The following is an 18051-nucleotide window of genomic DNA, read 5'->3' as shown; positions in this document are numbered from 1 at the left end:
TGGCCTGTACCCCAGTTCTGTATGTACAAATAAAATAAATCTTTAAAAAAAAAAAAAAAGAATTGCAGATCAGCACGTCGTCAGATTTAGGAGAGAGGAGGCACCTCTTCTGCCTTCCCACCAAACCCTCCCAGAAGCAGATGCATGAAATCCCGCCATGATGCCAAAAGTAAGCCTCGTGGGGAAACATTGTTATGATGCTTTCATGTGAGTGACTTTTCAGTCCTTTCTTTAGCGGAATGATAGAATAATACTCTTTGAAGTAGCAAAGGATGCTTTTTTTCCCTGTGTCCTTTTACCCTTGACCCTGCTCCCCATTCCTTCAGTTGCAATTCTGTGGTCATTGTCTCAGGAAGGGACATGAAAGAGAAAACTGGAGTTGTCTTTGGTCAGTACAGTCTGGCGTTCCAGAGCCTTCATGGAAAGACCAGACAACAGATTTACAAGAGGGAGAAGCTCCCGCCCCAGCCACCACCCTCCGACTAAGGAAGCATTTCCCCAGCTGCAAGGAGAGGCCAGTTGGAAGGGAAGTGAGGGAACAGAGGGCGGACACATGGCAGTGGTGGTGGCAACTTGAAACTGGGGGGGGAAAGTCGACATTCAGGGGAATCACTGAATGCTTGGATTGGTTTCTGTGCCCATGGAAAGGGAGTCTGAATTAAAAATTTAATCAACTGTTAGGAAAAATGAAGAAAGTTATTATTATTGAACACATGGGCACACCCCGGCCCTTGGGAGTAGGGACATGAAGACCGGAGATGGGGTTTGAGGGCTGCGTGTGACCAGCAGGGCAAGTGCCCAGGCGGAGGTGGGGGGCGGGGGCAGACCTGCGTGGGAGACCCTGCTCAGTGGAGTTGCCCACCGAGGAACTGAGTCATCTGCTCTAGAAGTTGGGAAAGTGTCAGCTCATATTCATCTTCCTCACAGCCTTTATGGAAAGACCAGCTATTTCCTCCTTGGGCTCCCCCAAGACTGGGGGAAAAACTCCAGAAAAATGACTTCCTCAGTATCTGGGTCACTGGTGGTCAGCAGGGTTACAGATGAAGAATAAAAAATGGGAAGCAGGGAGGCAGAAGCTGAACTGGAAACGGTTGGCCCCTGGCATCAGTCTCTCTGCACCTCCAACTTTCCAGGGGCTGCTGTTTCTCCTCTGTCCACGTCTTGTGTGGAGTCCTTTTTGAAAGGACTGCTCTGCTTTAAAGAAAATAGACTGTAGGAGACTGAAAGTGAGAACAGGAAGACCAGCCACAGGGTTGTTGCCATAAGCCAGTAGGACAGGAAAGCAGCTTGAATTGGGGGATAGGCGGAGGAGAAGGTGACCTTCAGACCAGGGACCTAATTGAAAGATGGAGCTGATAGGCTTTGCTATGGGTTGAATGTAGCCTGGGAGAGGAAGAGAGACGCCAGTGATCACACCAAGGCTCTGGGCCAGTGATGCTGGGCCAGTGATGCTGCCATTTCTTAAAAAGGGGACAAAATAGGTTTGGGGCCTGGGGGTTACAGATGCTCCTTGACCCTATTAAAATGAGGTTTCCAGGAGACATGTATGTGGAGCAGTTGTGAAAGTAGCTGGATCAATAGCTGGCCACTGTGGAATGCAGAAAGGTGGTTCAGACCTACATTGGGAGTCATGGAACATATAGAAGATATGGGTCATGAACTTGGGTGCATCACCTAGACAGTGATGACGATAGAGGTTAGGTTGGAGCACTGAGGCAATTCAACATTTAGAAGTCAGGGAGAAGAGGCTGGTGTCCAAGGAGCAGAGACTGAGGAAATCTGGAAGAGGAGTTCTATGAGGTCAAAGGAAGATTTTTCTTTTAAGGCAGAAAATTTTTTTTTTAATGTATAACTGTTTTTTTTTATTGCAATATTACTCAGGATAGAAAGATTCTTTTAAGAAAACAATGTCGGAAACAACTGAATACATACGCTAAATAATACATACTTTACATCACATCTAACCTTGAACTCAGACCTAAATATAAAACTTAATCTATGAAACTTCAAGCCGAAAATGTTTTCACACTTGTAATTTATATATTCTGCTTCATCAAGATATGAATAATGTATAACATTGTGAAGATTAAAAGTATTAAATGTGGTAATCTAATTTTATGTAAAGTGAAATAATGTTCAAACTTACCACTTTAATTTTAATCTCTCAAATTTGCTAAGATTTGTTTTGTGATCTAATATATGTTCTCTCCTAGAGAATGTTTGTTATTATTGGATGGACTGTTCTCTAAATGTTTAAGTCAAATTGATCTACAGTGTTGTTAAATCCATTGTTTCCTTACTGATTTCTTAAGACAGAAAAGTCTTAAACTATGTAACAATATTTTGAATAGGAATGATTGAATAGAAAGGGAGACCTCAAAAGTGCTGCAAAGGGGTAATTTTTGGGCTCTGTCACCCAGTGGTTTAGAGGGCATGGAAATAGAATGTTATTTTGCATTACAAGGCTTTTTGTGTTAAAAGCTTAAATTATAAGCTTTGTCCTCTCTTTATACTCCATGGTCAAAGCTTATTCAGCATCAGTTATGGTAATTTAACTGGAATAAAAAAAACTCAGTCAAGCTTGGGTAAATAATCAGCTTATTTTCAGTGGAAAGACCTTGGGTAAGGATAACTCCAGGCAAGGCTTGAGCCAGCAGCTGGACAATGTCACAAAACACTTAGGTCTTTCCATCACTCTGTACTGGCCTCCAATATGTCAGCTGCAGGTGAATCTCGCTCCCTTTGTGATCTCTAGATAATTACCAGCAACTCTTGGGGCTACATATATTTCTTGGTTATATTATACAAGAAAGAGGCTATCCCACCATCCCCAGAAAAAACTCTGAGGTTCACCTTTCATAGACCAGAGTCCTGGTTTAGAGCAATCAATTTCTGCAGCCATAAGGACAATGTATGCTGACCACAAAGCCAGAATGATCTGATCCCAATTGAGGAGCAGGGGCTTTGGGAAAGGAAAACTAGTGTCCACCATAGGGCTGAATCAAAGTCACATAGTACAGTAATAAACCTTCTAAGGCAACCAGGGGAGAAATAACACCCATTCAATCCCGATGCCGTACAACAGGTAAATATTGTTTTGGGGAACGGGTTTACTAACTATTCAATAGGCAGAGATTATCATTCCTTTATTTAAGACCTGTACTAAGAGAAAATGTCTTTGGATTTTACAAATATTAGCTTCTTCTATGTAAGTGAAACTTAGCCCTTCAGATGATACAAACCTTTCTTCCAAGCTTGAAAGTTTAGTTTACTCACAATTATCTTCCTGGGGTGCACTGGAGTCCAGATAAATACTGAAGTATAGTCTGGCCCGGTAATATATGGATTCCAGTTAGCAATGTGGGTTTTCTGTTCCAGCACTCCTGAAGCACTGATTGAGTAGCAGCTGTTCGACCTCAGTGATCAGGAGAGCAGCAGTTCAGCACCGCAGCTTCCTGGTTACCGTGGCCCAGCCTCATTCACGTCTGTAATGAATTCCTTCCCTGTAAACAGCCAGACACCCCATTACTACCCAGACCTTTCACCCTGCCAGTTCTTTCTTCAGAGGGTGATTCAAATTCCTTAGATTAGGAGGCCTGGGAGTTATATAATGCTGTAATTATTCCTGGCAGGAAAAGTGTAGCCTGAGGGAAGGGCCCCTCAGAGGCCCTGTCTGGGGGGTGTTCTACCCCTGGTGGTATCTCTAAGCTCCTGGTCCTGGGTGGCCCTGTATGAGCAGGAATTTGAGATAGAAGATGTGGGCCAGAGCATACTTCTCTCAGGACCTGGCCCCTGCCACCCTCTCCTGTTGACTCTGCTGAAAATGCTTTGTTCTCCCCTCTTTTCTCTGGTCTAGCAGAATCCTAGAATCACACAAGACTCAGCCTCTCCCTCATGGACACAAGTGGTCATGGAAAACAGACTCACCACCCTGGCCTGTTTCCCTGAATTTCTCCAAAATGGCTATCAACGTTTTTCTCCTTCCAGTTACCAGCTTTATGGGGGGACCTGAAGGCTGGTTTTGTTTAGGTTTTTGGTGATCTCACCATCCTTTCTTAGAGTGTGATGTTTCATTTCCAAACATTTCATGTTTAGAGTTTCATGGACAATGCTTGGAGTTCTTTGGAGCAAAGGAACAATGTGGAACGAAAGCTATGGTCAGCTGGACAGTGAACTGAGTCTTTGCTCCTTTACCTGCTTGCTCAGAATCTTTTTAGGGGACTCTCCCAGGAGGATGTGACGTGGAGACACCTTTCAACAGAGAGATAGTGACAGTTCTGCTAAATGTTACCTTATTTGAGCAGCTACCTCACTCTCTGTATTACCAGAGGTCAACTCGACTCAGCCATGACTGACTCCTCTGGCACAGTCACAGTCACCTTAAAGGGGCAATAACTGGGATACACCCAGCCCTGCCTGAGGAGCGTTCTCAATTGACTTTGCCTTTCATTAAATCTAGGCCTCACTCCGTGTCTCTTTATATATTAGATTGGCTTTTTATCCAGTTGTCTTTCAAGATTCTAATTCAAAGAATTTTTCTTCCTTTCTCCTCTCCAACCTGCATTCATCTCTCAGACTAATGCCTTTCTCTCTCTCTAAGTCTGCAGAAGGTTGTGGAATTCTCTCCCCTCCCTGAAACACCTACACAGGACATACAGCCTGTGGAGCTGCCCCAAAGGTGGGATCCTGTCAGCATGGATGTGTGTCTTGCCGGGTCAGTCAGAAGGGTCAGTGTGGAGCAGACGGTTTAAGAACCAGCTTAAAGTTTGAAGACAAACATGCCTAGTGAAATAAGCCAGAGAGAAGAAAAATACCAGATGGTTTTTACTCATAGCAGGAGCATAAAGGACCAAGGGGGAAAAAATAATAATGAACGACTATATATCAGAGACATTTTATAGGGATGGAGTGGGGAATGGGATCAAAAATGGGGGGTGGGGGGGTGAAAGTATATAGGACTATGGTGATGGCACATGGGTGAATTGGTGGTGGGAAGCCCATGGGGATTATAATTGAGATGGAAAAAGGCACAAAATGATGTAAAAATAAACTATAATAATAAAAAGTTTGAAGATACTGTCCCAGTATCTTCTGCCTGGTCCCAGTAGTGTTCTGTGCTCCCCACTGTGTTCATCCAAAGGGCTTCCAGGCCTCCCTGGTGGGCTAGGGGTTAAGCCTCCGTGCTACCCCCGCTGAGGCCTGAGTTTGAGCCCTGGCCGGAGAGCTAAGCCTTTTTACAAAAAACCAAAAAGACAAAAGGTACTTCCCTTTTGGCTCCTAGAAATGAGAAGACATAAAGAAGACCTGCAGTAAACCTCCAGCCACTGAACGATAAAGTACAGGAGGAATAAAGAAAATATTGTTATAAACCATTGAGAATTTTAGGGTCATTTGTTGTAGCAGCACAGTCAACTATTATGAGGCCCAAACCATGAACAAATGGAAGATACATAAACACAATAATGGCAATTCCCAGTCACCTTTATTTATATAAAAGTATATTAAATAAATTACCTCAATATATACAAACAGAACAATATTACCTTTATAAATAGAAAATACCCATATACAAAACCTTTTTAAAAAATTATATAAATATGTACAATGTTGACCATCAAGGCTTGAAGTACCTTTGACATAAATTCTATGTAGTGTGTGTAGTAGTCATATTAAAAACATAGCAAGCTGTCAAATATCTAATCAACAGCATTTAAGTCAGTTAAAGTGCTAAACTGTAATGTATAATATGGATGTAACCAAAATAGAAGGTATCTGCATTTAGAGCATCCATATGAAAGTTTGCCTAATGTTTGATCAAAATGAAAAGAACCTAAACACCACATAATAAGGGACAGATGAGTTACAAAAGTCCACCCAATTTCCATTTTACTTCCCATAGGAGTTGATGCCAGACACCCAAATTTCTCTATCAGTCCACCCAGGATTCTTTAAGACGTCTGTTCATTTGCTTTTTGCTCCGATGACCTGGTCCCATCTTGAGCGTGGAATAGACAGTCTAAAGCATACTATGTGCGACAGGTGACATAGTGTTAACAGGAAACTCTAAAACTCAGAATCCGTTGTACCGTTTGTTACATTCTGAAATGACTAGTGCTGATGTCGAAATCAGAACACTAATGGTGAGAACAGGCCAGACCAAGAGTCTCCCGGCTCCTAGCTCCTTCTGTGTCGCCTCTTCTCTTACGAGTTCTTGGTTACAGTGCAATATAAACTTTGCAGTGGTTGGCAGTGTCTGCGGCTCTTCTCCTTATGCAACGTTGAGAGGGGAGTTCTCTTTCCCTCCCCTCTTTGCTTTCCCCGGCCTGCACTTGTACAGAGACACAGTCAGGACGATGATGAAGATGATGACCACGAATACGACGGCGCCAATGATAAAGAACATTCCTGAAAAATAAAAGGCACCAAGTCAACCAAGAGAGAGAATGTGAACCCCACTTATCAGTGGGCAGAACGCAGAGCATAACCCTACATTACACCATCCTGCTTTTGCGAAATTCAAAATTTCTTTCCTCTATGCCTTCTACCACAACACATTTAGATTAGGAAAGAATGTGTCAAACCCTGGATGTTTTAAGGCAGTTGACAGTGGCCAACAACACTCAGTGGGCCAAGGAATAAGTGGGTAATGTGCACGGTCTAGAAAAGCTGGAAATGAGAAGAGCTGGTAGAAACAAGAGGTTAAAAGTGATGCTGAGTTTGGTGACAAGAGAAAGCAGAAGTTGGACAGGGCAAGAAGAGGCCTGTGGGATGTACGAGGATTCAGGCGAGGGACCGCTGAGACCTGGCCGGGGCAAATTCAGTGGCGGAGGTGGCAAGTGCAGTGCCTCTCAGAGGATGCATTTCTGCAGACAGACAGGCAGGAAGGCAGAGGTCTGGGTGAGCGTGGAGAGAGAAGCAACGGAGTTCGAGCTAGGCGCTGGGCATATGGGTGCGAGGACTGTGACTCCGATGGCCGGGAGGGGACAGAACCAGAGGAAGCAGAGCCCTTCTGTCAGTGTCACCAACAGAGAGGATTTACGGAAATGTTCAAATGTCAAAGTCCATCTCACAAGGCGCTCGGCCAGCAGCTCTACCCTCTGACCCTCTGTTCCCTGACAGTACGCCGCACCTGTCTCCAGCCTGGAGGAGCTTCCCCACCTGGAGGAGCTTCTGGCCTCATCTATGTGTCTGAACATCTGCAACACCACCAGTGAGGACCCAGCCCTTGCTTGGGAGTGGCACCGTGTGCACACACGTGTTACACATGACACACACACTGTGTGCACACAACGGCCCACGGATACATCTGACACACTCTATTGCTTCCCTGACCATTAGACTTTATAACCTCCAAGGCAGCCTCCCCAAGTGGGTGCTCACCAAAGTCTCCTGCGTGCTGACCTAGAAACCGCTCCCAACCCCTCAGATCAGAATAGAAGGATGGAAACATGCCCAGAGAAACCTGTGGTTTAATGTTGAGTCCTGCACATGGACCGTGCACCCAGCGCTCAGCAGACAGTTTGGCAGCACAGAATAGGTGCTCAAGAAAACACTTGCTGATACCAGGGAGCAAGTGAAAACTTTTCTAAATGCATAAATTGTAAGAACACCTACAATAAGACAAAGACACAAAACTAAGGCAGTTCTTCCGGAACAAAGGAAGTGATCCGGGCTCTGAGGTGCAGCTGGCCTCTGCATGGCACCCAGGTTTCCAGATGAGGGACAGGTGTTCACTCACCTCGCGACACACCTTTGCCCTGGTTGGTGCACTCGATGGCACTCTCTGGACTCTTCTGGTTCGTCCTTCGTGATGGAATCACAGCTTGAACAAGGAAACAGTAGTCTTCTCCTTCGTCCACATCAATTAAAAACTGATTTGTGTTTGTCTTGGCTGTTTTCTGTTAAAAGATAAAGACTTGTTAATTCCTCTGGGCAGAGTGAATGATTTCGTCTTTACTAAGTCACAGTGGACATAAGAACCTACGCGGGCTCAGTAGCATTTAAAGGATAAGAAGTAACTTGGCTAATGAGCTCCTTCTGGTAACGGCTAAGGATGCTTTTCCCAAGACTGAAGATAACAGCCTAGGCACAGCCAACTCAATTTAGCCTGGGCGGGAGATGCAGTAGAGGAGAAAAATAAGGACCTACCAGCTGTTGAGTGGAAAACAATTTTTGTCTCTGGGATGCTCAGTAGAGGAAGAGATGTGGCAGCTGGCAGGTCTCCCGGCAGACCTGGTGCAGCCCCTTGGCGGGGAGCCTGTCTGGGCCCCCAAGCCACCGGAGAAGCAGCAAGCACCCTTCCCACCCAACACTCTGCCCTCCTGGCCATCCCCTTTCTGCTAGCTTTGAATTGGGGCAGAAATGGCTGTCAGATCAATTTTCAACAGATCGTAAAAGCAAATGAGAGGATGCTCACCTTTCCTGTACTCGAGGCTTTCCAGTAATAGAGTGTGTAACTTAAGTCCTGGCCAAAGACATCCCGGAGCGTTAGGAATTTGTTCTTCATCCTGACTAAGGTAAGTGCATCCTCTACAGTCACGTTCAGTTTAGTCCCAACTTGTTCAAAATTCTGAATTATTGGCTGTCCAAGCATGGCTGAAACATAGAAAATGAGCTTGGTTGGAAAGAGAATTTTACACAAAGCAGAACCCCATTGAGTTATCGTAATTAGTAACAACCTAGTCAACCCCTCCTAAAATACGTGCATAGACTCGCCCCTGGCAGTGGTCAGTCAGTGGCTCCCCAGCTGACCTGGCACCAGGGACATCCCCTAGCAGTCCTGCCTGATGGGAATGTCACTGTAAGTGTCCTTGTCATATGGGAAAAAGTTAAACAGGAGAAATTAACTTTAATAATCTATTTTATGTAGCCTATTATGTCTAAAATATCATTCTAACATGTAGTCAACCTAAAAATGCCTTAAGATCTGGGCCCTCCCTGGTGGCGCAGCAGGTTAAAGCACAGCACTAAATGGCTAAAGCCACTTCTGCATGAGTTCGATCCCCAGCCCGGAGGTGACCACGTGGCACTGCAGACTTTTGACCCATCCTCTGCTCCCTTTGGCAGTGTACTTCATCGATCTGCCTGTGCTTCTCCCCAGTGAAGCCTCTCAACTGCCCCTGTGCCTCTGGCCTGACCCCAGTTCTATATGCATAAATAAGTGAATCTTTAAAAAAAAATGCTTTGAGATCCTTTTTGAAATCCAGTGTGTCTCACATGTCTATAGCATTAGTCACCTTTCAAGTGCTTAAGGCACCTGTGGTCAGTGGTTACCGTACTAAACAATACAACTATGTACAATTCCATATGTGAAGTACAATCAGTTAGGGGTCATGGAAAAGACCAGGGAATGTCTTTGGTGCTTCAAGGAACTAGTTTTAACTGTAGTGGCTCAGTGCTCTCACGTACTATGGGGTGAAGGCCAATTAAAGCCATCCCAATCAGGCCCTCCCTGGTGGCGCAGCGGGTTAAAGCACAGCACTGAGAATCTAAAGCCACTTCCGCATGAGTTCGATTCCCGCCTGCCCTGGAGGAGACCACATGGCGTGGCAGACCTCTCCTGACCCACCCGCTGCTCCCCTCAGCAGTGTATTTCGTCGATCTGCCTGTTCTGCTCCCCACTCTGTCTCTGGTGAAGCCTCTCACTGCCCCTGGGCCTCTGGCCTGTACCCCAGTTCTGTATGTACAAATAAATAAATCTTAAAAAAAAAAAAAAGCCATCCCAATCATTTAACACAGATCAAATGCAAACAGTGTGTCTATGCGTGAGCACCTGCAAAACAAACATAGAAAATAATTTTTAACTTTTGCCCAAATTGGGCGGATCCCAAAAAACTCAACCATGGATGGAATATTAAAGTCTAAAAGGATGAGTCACATAAAGTCCTCCACAGGAGGAAGGCGGAGCACTGGCGACTCTGTGGAGTTCCTGGAGGTGCCATGGATGTGACTCACGGGACAGGAGCTAGAGGGGTCAGAGACAAGTGCTGGCAAACGGGCATAGGGACAGCAGCCAGGTTCACCCTGCCCTCATTCAGCCCTTTACATAGATACCAGAGGGGCGGTTGGCTGCGTATTCCCAGTCCTCCTCACCATCGCTGCCTCAAAAAACTTTCCTTTTATAGGAGTAAGTATCAAAACACCCATCACATAGCATTTCTATCCTAACCTGTCATTCTAGATCTTTAAAGGGCAGCTGATTTCACCTTTTTCAGTGTGCGAAGTGTGTTTACTTAAAATACCTAGTTCAGAACTACAGTTGTGACATTCCCCCCACCCCCAACCAAAAAACTTGAAATCTTCTACTTGGCAGGAATTCTCAACATTCCATAATTAGATACTAAGGTCAGCTTACTGGGGCAAAGGTTGGGGAGGAAAGCATTCCAGATTCTCAAACCAGCATGAAAGAAGGAGATGGGGAGCTGGCTTGGCAAACGCCAGCTTATCACATGACTCAAATCACAGTCAAGTGAGGAAAGGTCAGAAAGCCTTATAATGTTCTCCGAGGGATCGGCCTTTGCCCATGACTTGGGACCTTACGGGAAAAACCCTGAACTAGGTATAATTTCTGGTGTGATGACTAGAAGGAAAATTCAGGCTGTGAAGATGTCTAGGGACAGGGTGAAATCCCTTGGTGTGTTTTCTGCTCCCCAACCCCACATCCATCTGGTTATTGGTAGGACCTCTGTATAGAAACAGAAGGTTACTGTTATCAACTCCAAGTTCATGTTCTGGGACCCTCTTACATGTCTGGGATGCGTAAAGTAAATGTACGTATACCAGTTTGAGAGAGATGTGTTTATGGATAAATATGTGACCTCCTGGTCCTTAAGGGTCACAAGCTCACAAGAATATTCAGGACCTTACAACAATAAGAAGGAAAATTGTTACAAACCAAGCTACTTACTCTCCAGGTAAGGTGTGAACTGCGGGGCATTCTTAAACAAAGGCTCCCCCAAGGAAGAGGAGGCCCCTGTCTGGAGGGACAGGACCCGAGCCGAGTATGTCTGATGCACGTCTTGCACAATCTCATCGGTGAGGTCACACTCTGTTTCTGTCACAGAGAAGCATTTGCTCTTCCAGTCTCCTAATGGATGGCTACAGGAAGTGAGGTAGGAAGAGAAGGGGAAGGTCACACTGTGGTCCAACAAGATGGGTCCTTTCCACACCAGTCGCCACACCAGTCCACTCAGGCGTTTGCTACATGGAGCACTTCAGAGGCACGTGAGCCCTTACCGCACCCCAGGTGGTTCAGGAATGATTCCTGTGTAGGCCACCAAGGCAAAGTGAGACTGAGTGGCCAGCTCTGAGTTGTACCGCTGGACTTAGGACTCAACGGTAGCTTGACTGCTGTATTTCTTTAACCACTTTGTTAAATATCTTTTTTTAAAAAGTAGATGAGGGCCCTTCCTGGTGGAGCAATGGGTTAAAGCACAGCACTATGAAGTTACCGCAGCCACTGCAGCAGGAGTTTCATCCCCGGCCACGGAGCTGACCACAGGGTGCGGCACCTGACCCACCCGCTGCTCCTCTCAGCAGTGTATTTCAGTACACCCATTCTGCTCCCCACTCTGTCTCTGGTGACTCCTCTCACCCCTGCCTCTCTGGCCTGTACCCCAGTTCTGTATGCATAAATAATGAAATCTTAAAAAAGGATATATAATTTAAAATAAAAAAGCAGATGATTTATCATGGTTAATCAGGAGAAAAGGCCATCCTCCCGCAAGGCCCAATTAGTTATTACGGTCTATTAATTGCATTATATCATATTTGTTTTCTTATCACGTTCTATAGTCTATGTAGGATACAGTCACTTACCGTAGTCATAAAGTCCATATAATATACTGTATTATTTCCTATCATGACCATCAGTCATATTGTTAGATCCCTTTCATTGAATCTAATATCCTCTAGCCATGGCATGGGGCCCTTCACATGTTTATTTGATATACTCCTAGCAAGGATGTGTTGGGTTTTTTTGACACACAAGACAGAAGGTCAGAGACACTAAGTAACTTGTACAAAGTCACACTGTTAGTGACCCTTGAGTGCTGAGTCCGTTCATCAAATTATAAAACATGCCCCCCTCAATTTTATGAGATGTGTGCACACCCGTCCATCAAAGATTGCAGAATAACAGAGCAGATGGCATCTGGCTGACCATGTCTGACAGACTACAGGGCTAAAACACAAATTTTTCTTTTGTAAGATGTCACTGAGGGGGAAATGATTTCAAGAATGTCTATTAAAAATAAAATTATTCTGGGCCCCATCTGGTGGCGCAGAGGGTTAAGATGTAGCACTGCAGGCTGGTGGCAGCCGCTTCAGTGTGAGTTCGATCCCCCACCCCGAAGGTGACCCACATGGTGCGGCAGACCTCTCCTGACCCACCCGCTGCTCCCCTCAGCAGTGTACTTAGTCCATCTGCCTGTTCTGCTCCCCACTCTGTTTCTGCTGAATCCTCTCAGCCCCTGCACCTCTGGCTTGTACCCCAGTTCTGTATGAATACATAAATATTTTTAAAAATTATTCTAAAAACCTGAACAGCCCATAGATAAATGTCAGTGCAACTTTAGCCACATTCTTCTGTCCCATGTGAAGTGACAGCCACTACCACTTGTCCGGGAGCACAGGTTGAGATGCATTCTCCAAGAAAGGAAAATCAGGAGTGGGGAGGTCACAGTGGGAATGTTTTTCCTTCCTCCTCCAGGCTGTGGGCTCTCAGAGAGTGGCAGGCCCACCTGAGAGGGTGACGCTGTGGGTTACTGGAGAGACCTCGGTCCGGACTGGGCTGATCATCAGTGCAGCTATGCATAAAGCCACGTCCTCCCCTGGGTAAGTTTCCTCTTCTGTAAAATGCCAGGTGTGGTCCTTTCTACCCAAGAACCCCGTTAACCCAGGAAGAGAAAGGAGAGGGAGGAGAGGAGTGCAAGTCTCCAGCGGGGGCGGGAGGGGGTGCTGTGCACAGGTGTGCCAGTGCACAGGTGTGCCAGTACATTGGGGAGGGTGTGCAGGGGCTGTTCACTCAGCAGGATCACACCCCGCCCCTACAGGTCCCGAAGTGGCAGCTCACTCTAAGGCGTTAGCATATCTGGGGCCCTCCTTCAACTCAGCAGCCTTGGAAAACCCAGAAACTTAAGAGTTACAAAGGATTGTATTTAAAAATCAGGTAAATCATAAATAGGTTTCCACATGCTCACCCCAAGTATGACTGGATATATTTAGGAAAGCATTTCTCCTATAATCTTATTTTCAACTATCCAGAAAGGATGTGTTTATGAAGGTCAACTTCAGCACTGACTGACCATATCGCATGAATGAATGATTGGCAATGACAAGTTTTTTCCAAAATCACAATTAGTACCTTGGTTTATGAAATTCCTTTCTCTCCCTCTTTCCCTATCGGCGCAAGTATGCATGCACAAGAAGTCGCTCCCCTGTTGGCCTGGCAACGGTTATCATGAGGTTCATTTTTAAAAACAGGAATGTCTACCTTAAAGACATACTCCATCCATGGGCAGCTGCACGCCTTAATCCTATGAAGCATTTGCCCAAAGCTAAAACAAACACCATTAACTTTAGTCAGTAATACGTTGTTGCCTTCATGCAATTAATGTTTAAATAATAGCCACAGCAGTGCCTTATTTAGTAAGATTGCTACCAAGCCTCTGGGAACATTTCAGAAACCAAACACTTGATGGTGAAAACCATCAAGACACACACAGGATACTCAGAGTGAACAGGCCGAATGACAGGCTGGTGAAGAACAGCATCCCTACCACCAAGGCTGCAGACTCAGGAGGATTTCTTCCTGGCTACTGAGTCATGGATTTGATTTCCTCTGGTTATGCACGTAACTAAACTTTGAATCACGGAGTCTAAATGTAGTGAATCAAAAACCGGTGAAGGGCAATGTATATAGCCGAACTCCTCCCCACCTCCCTCCTCACATGTTTCCACTCGGCTCAACAAGCCAGACAGTAGGAAAGGAAAAGTTGGGTGTGCTTAGGTGAAATTATCATCCAGCCAGCCAGCCCACAGCCATCAGAGCCGCCAGGGCCTGCTCAGAAAGGTTCATTCTTAGCAACTTATATTCCACTTTTCAAATTTCCCATCACCTCCATAAATAATTAAAACATTTTTATCAGCGTAAGGCCTGGAAAGGCTGCAGCCTTGACAGAACCTGGCTGTGCCAGCAAATTACCATCATTGCCTTCTCTGTCATCTGTTACCCATGAATAGCTTTAAAGACCTCTATCATCAACACAGGAAAAGCAGAAACTCCAAAACCCCTAATTTTCTTTCTCCTGTTCTTTCTATGTTGCTTACCTTATCTGAACAGTGTAGACATGATTGACAGGCTTGGGTTCCCACTCCAAAATTGTCTTGAAATTAACTGATTTCCAAGTTAAATTATATGCTACCGCTATGTCTTCAGCGCCTTTAAACAACAGAAAAACGGCTGTTAGTACATGAAATGCTCAGTGTGTGATTTCATAATCATGATTATGGTCTGCTGTCACCATAGATCTCATATTTATTTTGTGTCCAATCACAAAAGCTTATTACTAAACTATTCAGACCTCATGACTAAGTCTACCTTGCAGTTGCAGGAGACAGACAAGGATTTGGAGGCCCTTATTTGAAATTGTCCATGGGGGAGCCCTGGGATACCTCCCCCTGGGAGTTCAGCTCAGGAACCATCCCGGAGGTGCAAGCTAGTCTGGCTCAGAAGTAGATACAGAATACTAGGGGAAAGGGCAAATCCCACAGGGGTGAGAAGAGGTAGGGCTGCGCACAGTGAAAAAGCCACATCTTGACTTTTTCCATTTTCAGACAGAAGCTACTGCAGTCACTCAGGCGGCCATGGGGCCGTCACCCCTACCTTCCCATTAGATTCCGGTGCTGCATTATTAAGGTCTGCTTTGCTACACTCAGGTCAGTCTGCCCAGTCCCACACACCTAACAGGCAATGGGGCACCCACAATGGGGTGCCTGCTCCTATCCAGGGAACCGTTTTCCAACAGGCTTGCCTCTAACCCCATGGAAAACAAAGACCATGAGGAAGAGACGGAGATCTGCCCTCTATCAAGGAAAGGACACAGTGAAGGGTAAGAGCCAAACCGTTGCACACTGACCTATGTGGATGCCAACTCAGGCTCCACCACCTTCAAGGCCGCAGTGGGCACACTTGTAAGCTCTTTCCTTAAACTTAAGGCTGGAACCGAAATTCCACTTATGCAAGTACAATGGATGCCCCAAGCAAGCATCTCTAGATCCCTACCCTCCTCTTCTGTCTGAACACCCTGGGGATGGGCTTCATTCAGAAGCGGAAGCAGGGGCCATCTCTGCGCTGCGGCAGGGTGAGCCCACTTCCAGCCAGGACAGTCCCCGCCTTCTCCGGACAGCGCGCTCCAGGCCTTTGCAGGGCGGGTGCCACTCACCTGCGGCGCCGGGGACCTGGACCAGAGCCCAGCAGAGCAGAAGCCTCCGAGCGACCTCGAGGCAGGGAACCCGGGTCCCGGTGGGGGTCGCCATGTCCTTGAGCCGGAGGTAAGGTCAGAAAGATTGCGGTGCGCCCTAGAAGCTGGGGAGATTGGGCTAGAGGCGTCCTAGGGAGCTTAGAGGGAGCGGGAAAGGGCGCGGGAAACCCAAGTCTGCGGGAGCCGGTGTCCCGCGCCTATATAAACGCCCAAGACGCCCGCGCCTCTTGCCGGTCCCGGCTCCCGCCCCCGGCTGCCCGCCTCCACTCTGTCACTCCGGGGGTGGTGGGCGGCCCCGGGCTAATCCACACCCTTGCCCCGCCTCCTTTCCTTAGGAAACTCCAAGACCCTGCAAGGGGTGATTCACTCGTGATTCAACTGCGCCGCCCAGTGCGCAGCTGAGAATGGGCCTCTGGCGACACCAGGTGCTGAGCGGAACCCGGCCCCCCTGACCCCAAAGCCCCGGGGCCACCGAGGGCCACCCCGACGTGCAGCCTGAGTGGGCAGCAGGTCTGTGGCGTCGCAAGACGGGGCGAGTTGGAAGGAACTTGGAGGTGGGGGCCGGGAGACAGACGTCCCTTCCCCGGGGTTATAACGGTGCTGTCCTGGCGGGCGAGCATGGCCAGATCGACCGAGTTTAATAGAAAGTGCCGGTTCCGGCCGCGGGGCATTTTCTCGGAGCTTTGCCTACCTGAGGCTGAGCCTCCAAATCCGCAGCCAAATAAGGGTATCACGGACAGGACCGTATTTCCCGGCAGTGGGGTCCAGCTCCTCTTCTCTGGGACCTTTAGCGCGGGTCGCGCTCAGTGGTGGCGTTGCGATGCAGGTGTCTGCTGTGATACGCACTGCCCACGGGCTGAAGTTCAGGTAGCCCAGCGCAAGCCTGAGCCATTCGGAGTAGTGACCGAGGCAGCGGACCAAACCTGGCCGTTTGCCTCTGGGAGAATCCCAGCCAGATATCTGCAGCTCTGTCATTCCAGAAATGTTTGTTCTCACGTTAGGCAGACAGCTGTGGGATGTTCCGCCAAATGTAGAGGAACCAAAAAATGAAATTAAAAAACATAATCAGATTTTCTTGCTGTTCGTTTTACACTTTTTTTGTTTGTTTTCCGGATTATTTTTCTGGCTTCCTCTTCTGGACTCTGCTGTAAAATTGTCCAGAAAGAGAATGTTGATTCTGTTACTGTTGTGAGAAGTCTTGTCAAACTATTTCCATTCATTTATTACTCTGTAGTTGCTCAACTCAGAATGAAGAGTTTTAGAGGGACAGTGGTGTTTGCTTTCTCCCAACTTTACCTCCCCCCATTCCATCCACCCAAATCAGCCTCATATTATAGTGCATGCTATGGTGACAGTTTCAGATGGCTACGGAGCCACAGAATTACACTCATTTCAAAAGAAAATTTTGCAATTTTTTTGCTTTCTCCTTTTGCCTGAACTGAAATAAAAAGCACATCCAGGTTTAGCATTCTTGTAGCCCTTCCTTCCTGGAGGCTGAAATCTGTTGTTGGTTTCCCCTTCAAGTTCTCTCCCAACTTTAAAACCTGCAAAGTTTGTCGTATTTGCAAAACGGAGTCATGCAATCCTTTTTGCAGTCTTTGACCTGAGTCATTTTCCCGAACAGATAATCTTTAGCCTCACCTGTAATGTGATTCTTTGTGCTCTGGGATTAAAGAGAGGAGAAAACGTGACACTTCAATGAAGAAATTACTGAGTCTTCTACAGAGTAAGTTATTCTATTTGGAGCCACTGCTGAACCTGAAGTCATTAAGGGCTTTGCGTAATGTCAAAAACCAACAATTTGATAAGAAAAATATGTTTAACATTCGATTGTGACACAATAGGTGTCTTAAAGGTTGATAAATTTGCATGACTATTTATTTTGTATGCCCACTACAGTTGTTAGGTGCTGCATAGGTTTTTGAGTAAGTATGGAATGAACTTCTTCAAGGTCTGAAAAATGCTAGAAACTATGACCATCTTCAAGAAGACTGGCAAAATTTCACAGCAATTTTTCTCTCTATCTGATCAGACTGTCTCCAGATGGTTTCTAGATCAATAGCTGCTCAGCATCTTTAAAAGTACATTCCTAGAATTTCACTGTTGATATTTTTTCACAGTCCAAATAGAATGATTATTAAAATTATTCATTAACTTCTGCATCTTTAAAATGCCCTTCAGTAAAGTTGACCATAATAAGTATCACAGTTCCCTCCTATATGATACTGCTTGGAGACTCTGAGCAGGTCGAACGGTCCTAAACTACCATGATGATCAGATTGGCCTGACTCAAGGTCCCTTTTTGATGATCTCTAGAATGTCAGAGGGATGAAGGGGAACTCTTCAGACACCTTTTTACAGATTCGGATCCTGAGGTGAACTGACCTGAGTGTGTAAACTTTTCTGACTCCAGGAGTTTTTTTTCCCCATGACCATGCTTCCGTCTACTCTTAGTATTGGAAGTAAGATGGAAACATGTAGAAGGGGTTGCACTGACTGCATAATCAGTGATGAAATGTGGTTGGTGAGGAGCCTCAGTGTTGCAGTCCTTCCTCTGCACTTCCTGGCT

At 46.2% G+C, this 18051-nt stretch overlaps 1 protein-coding gene across 1 annotated transcript; it reads right to left on the bottom strand.

Moving 5' to 3' along the window:
- Nucleotides 1-5524: 5524 nt before the first annotated feature.
- F3 (coagulation factor III (thromboplastin, tissue factor)) lies at nt 5525-15662 on the bottom strand. Its single transcript, XM_004689760.2, has 6 exons — nt 15444-15662; nt 14329-14440; nt 10907-11097; nt 8417-8595; nt 7739-7898; nt 5525-6405 (listed from the first exon to the last, which is right to left on the bottom strand). Exons 1-6 carry the CDS (start codon nt 15535-15537, stop codon nt 6269-6271), a joined length of 873 nt encoding a protein of 290 aa, XP_004689817.1. The 5' UTR covers nt 15538-15662; the 3' UTR covers nt 5525-6268.
- Between the last annotated feature and the right edge of the window lie 2389 nt (nt 15663-18051).

Source organism: Condylura cristata, unplaced genomic scaffold (genome assembly GCF_000260355.1).
Source record: "Condylura cristata isolate star-nosed mole 26May11 unplaced genomic scaffold, ConCri1.0 scaffold00026, whole genome shotgun sequence".
Classification (NCBI taxonomy): Eukaryota; Metazoa; Chordata; class Mammalia; order Eulipotyphla; family Talpidae; genus Condylura; species Condylura cristata.
This window is presented reverse-complemented; position numbering and strand designations above follow the sequence as displayed.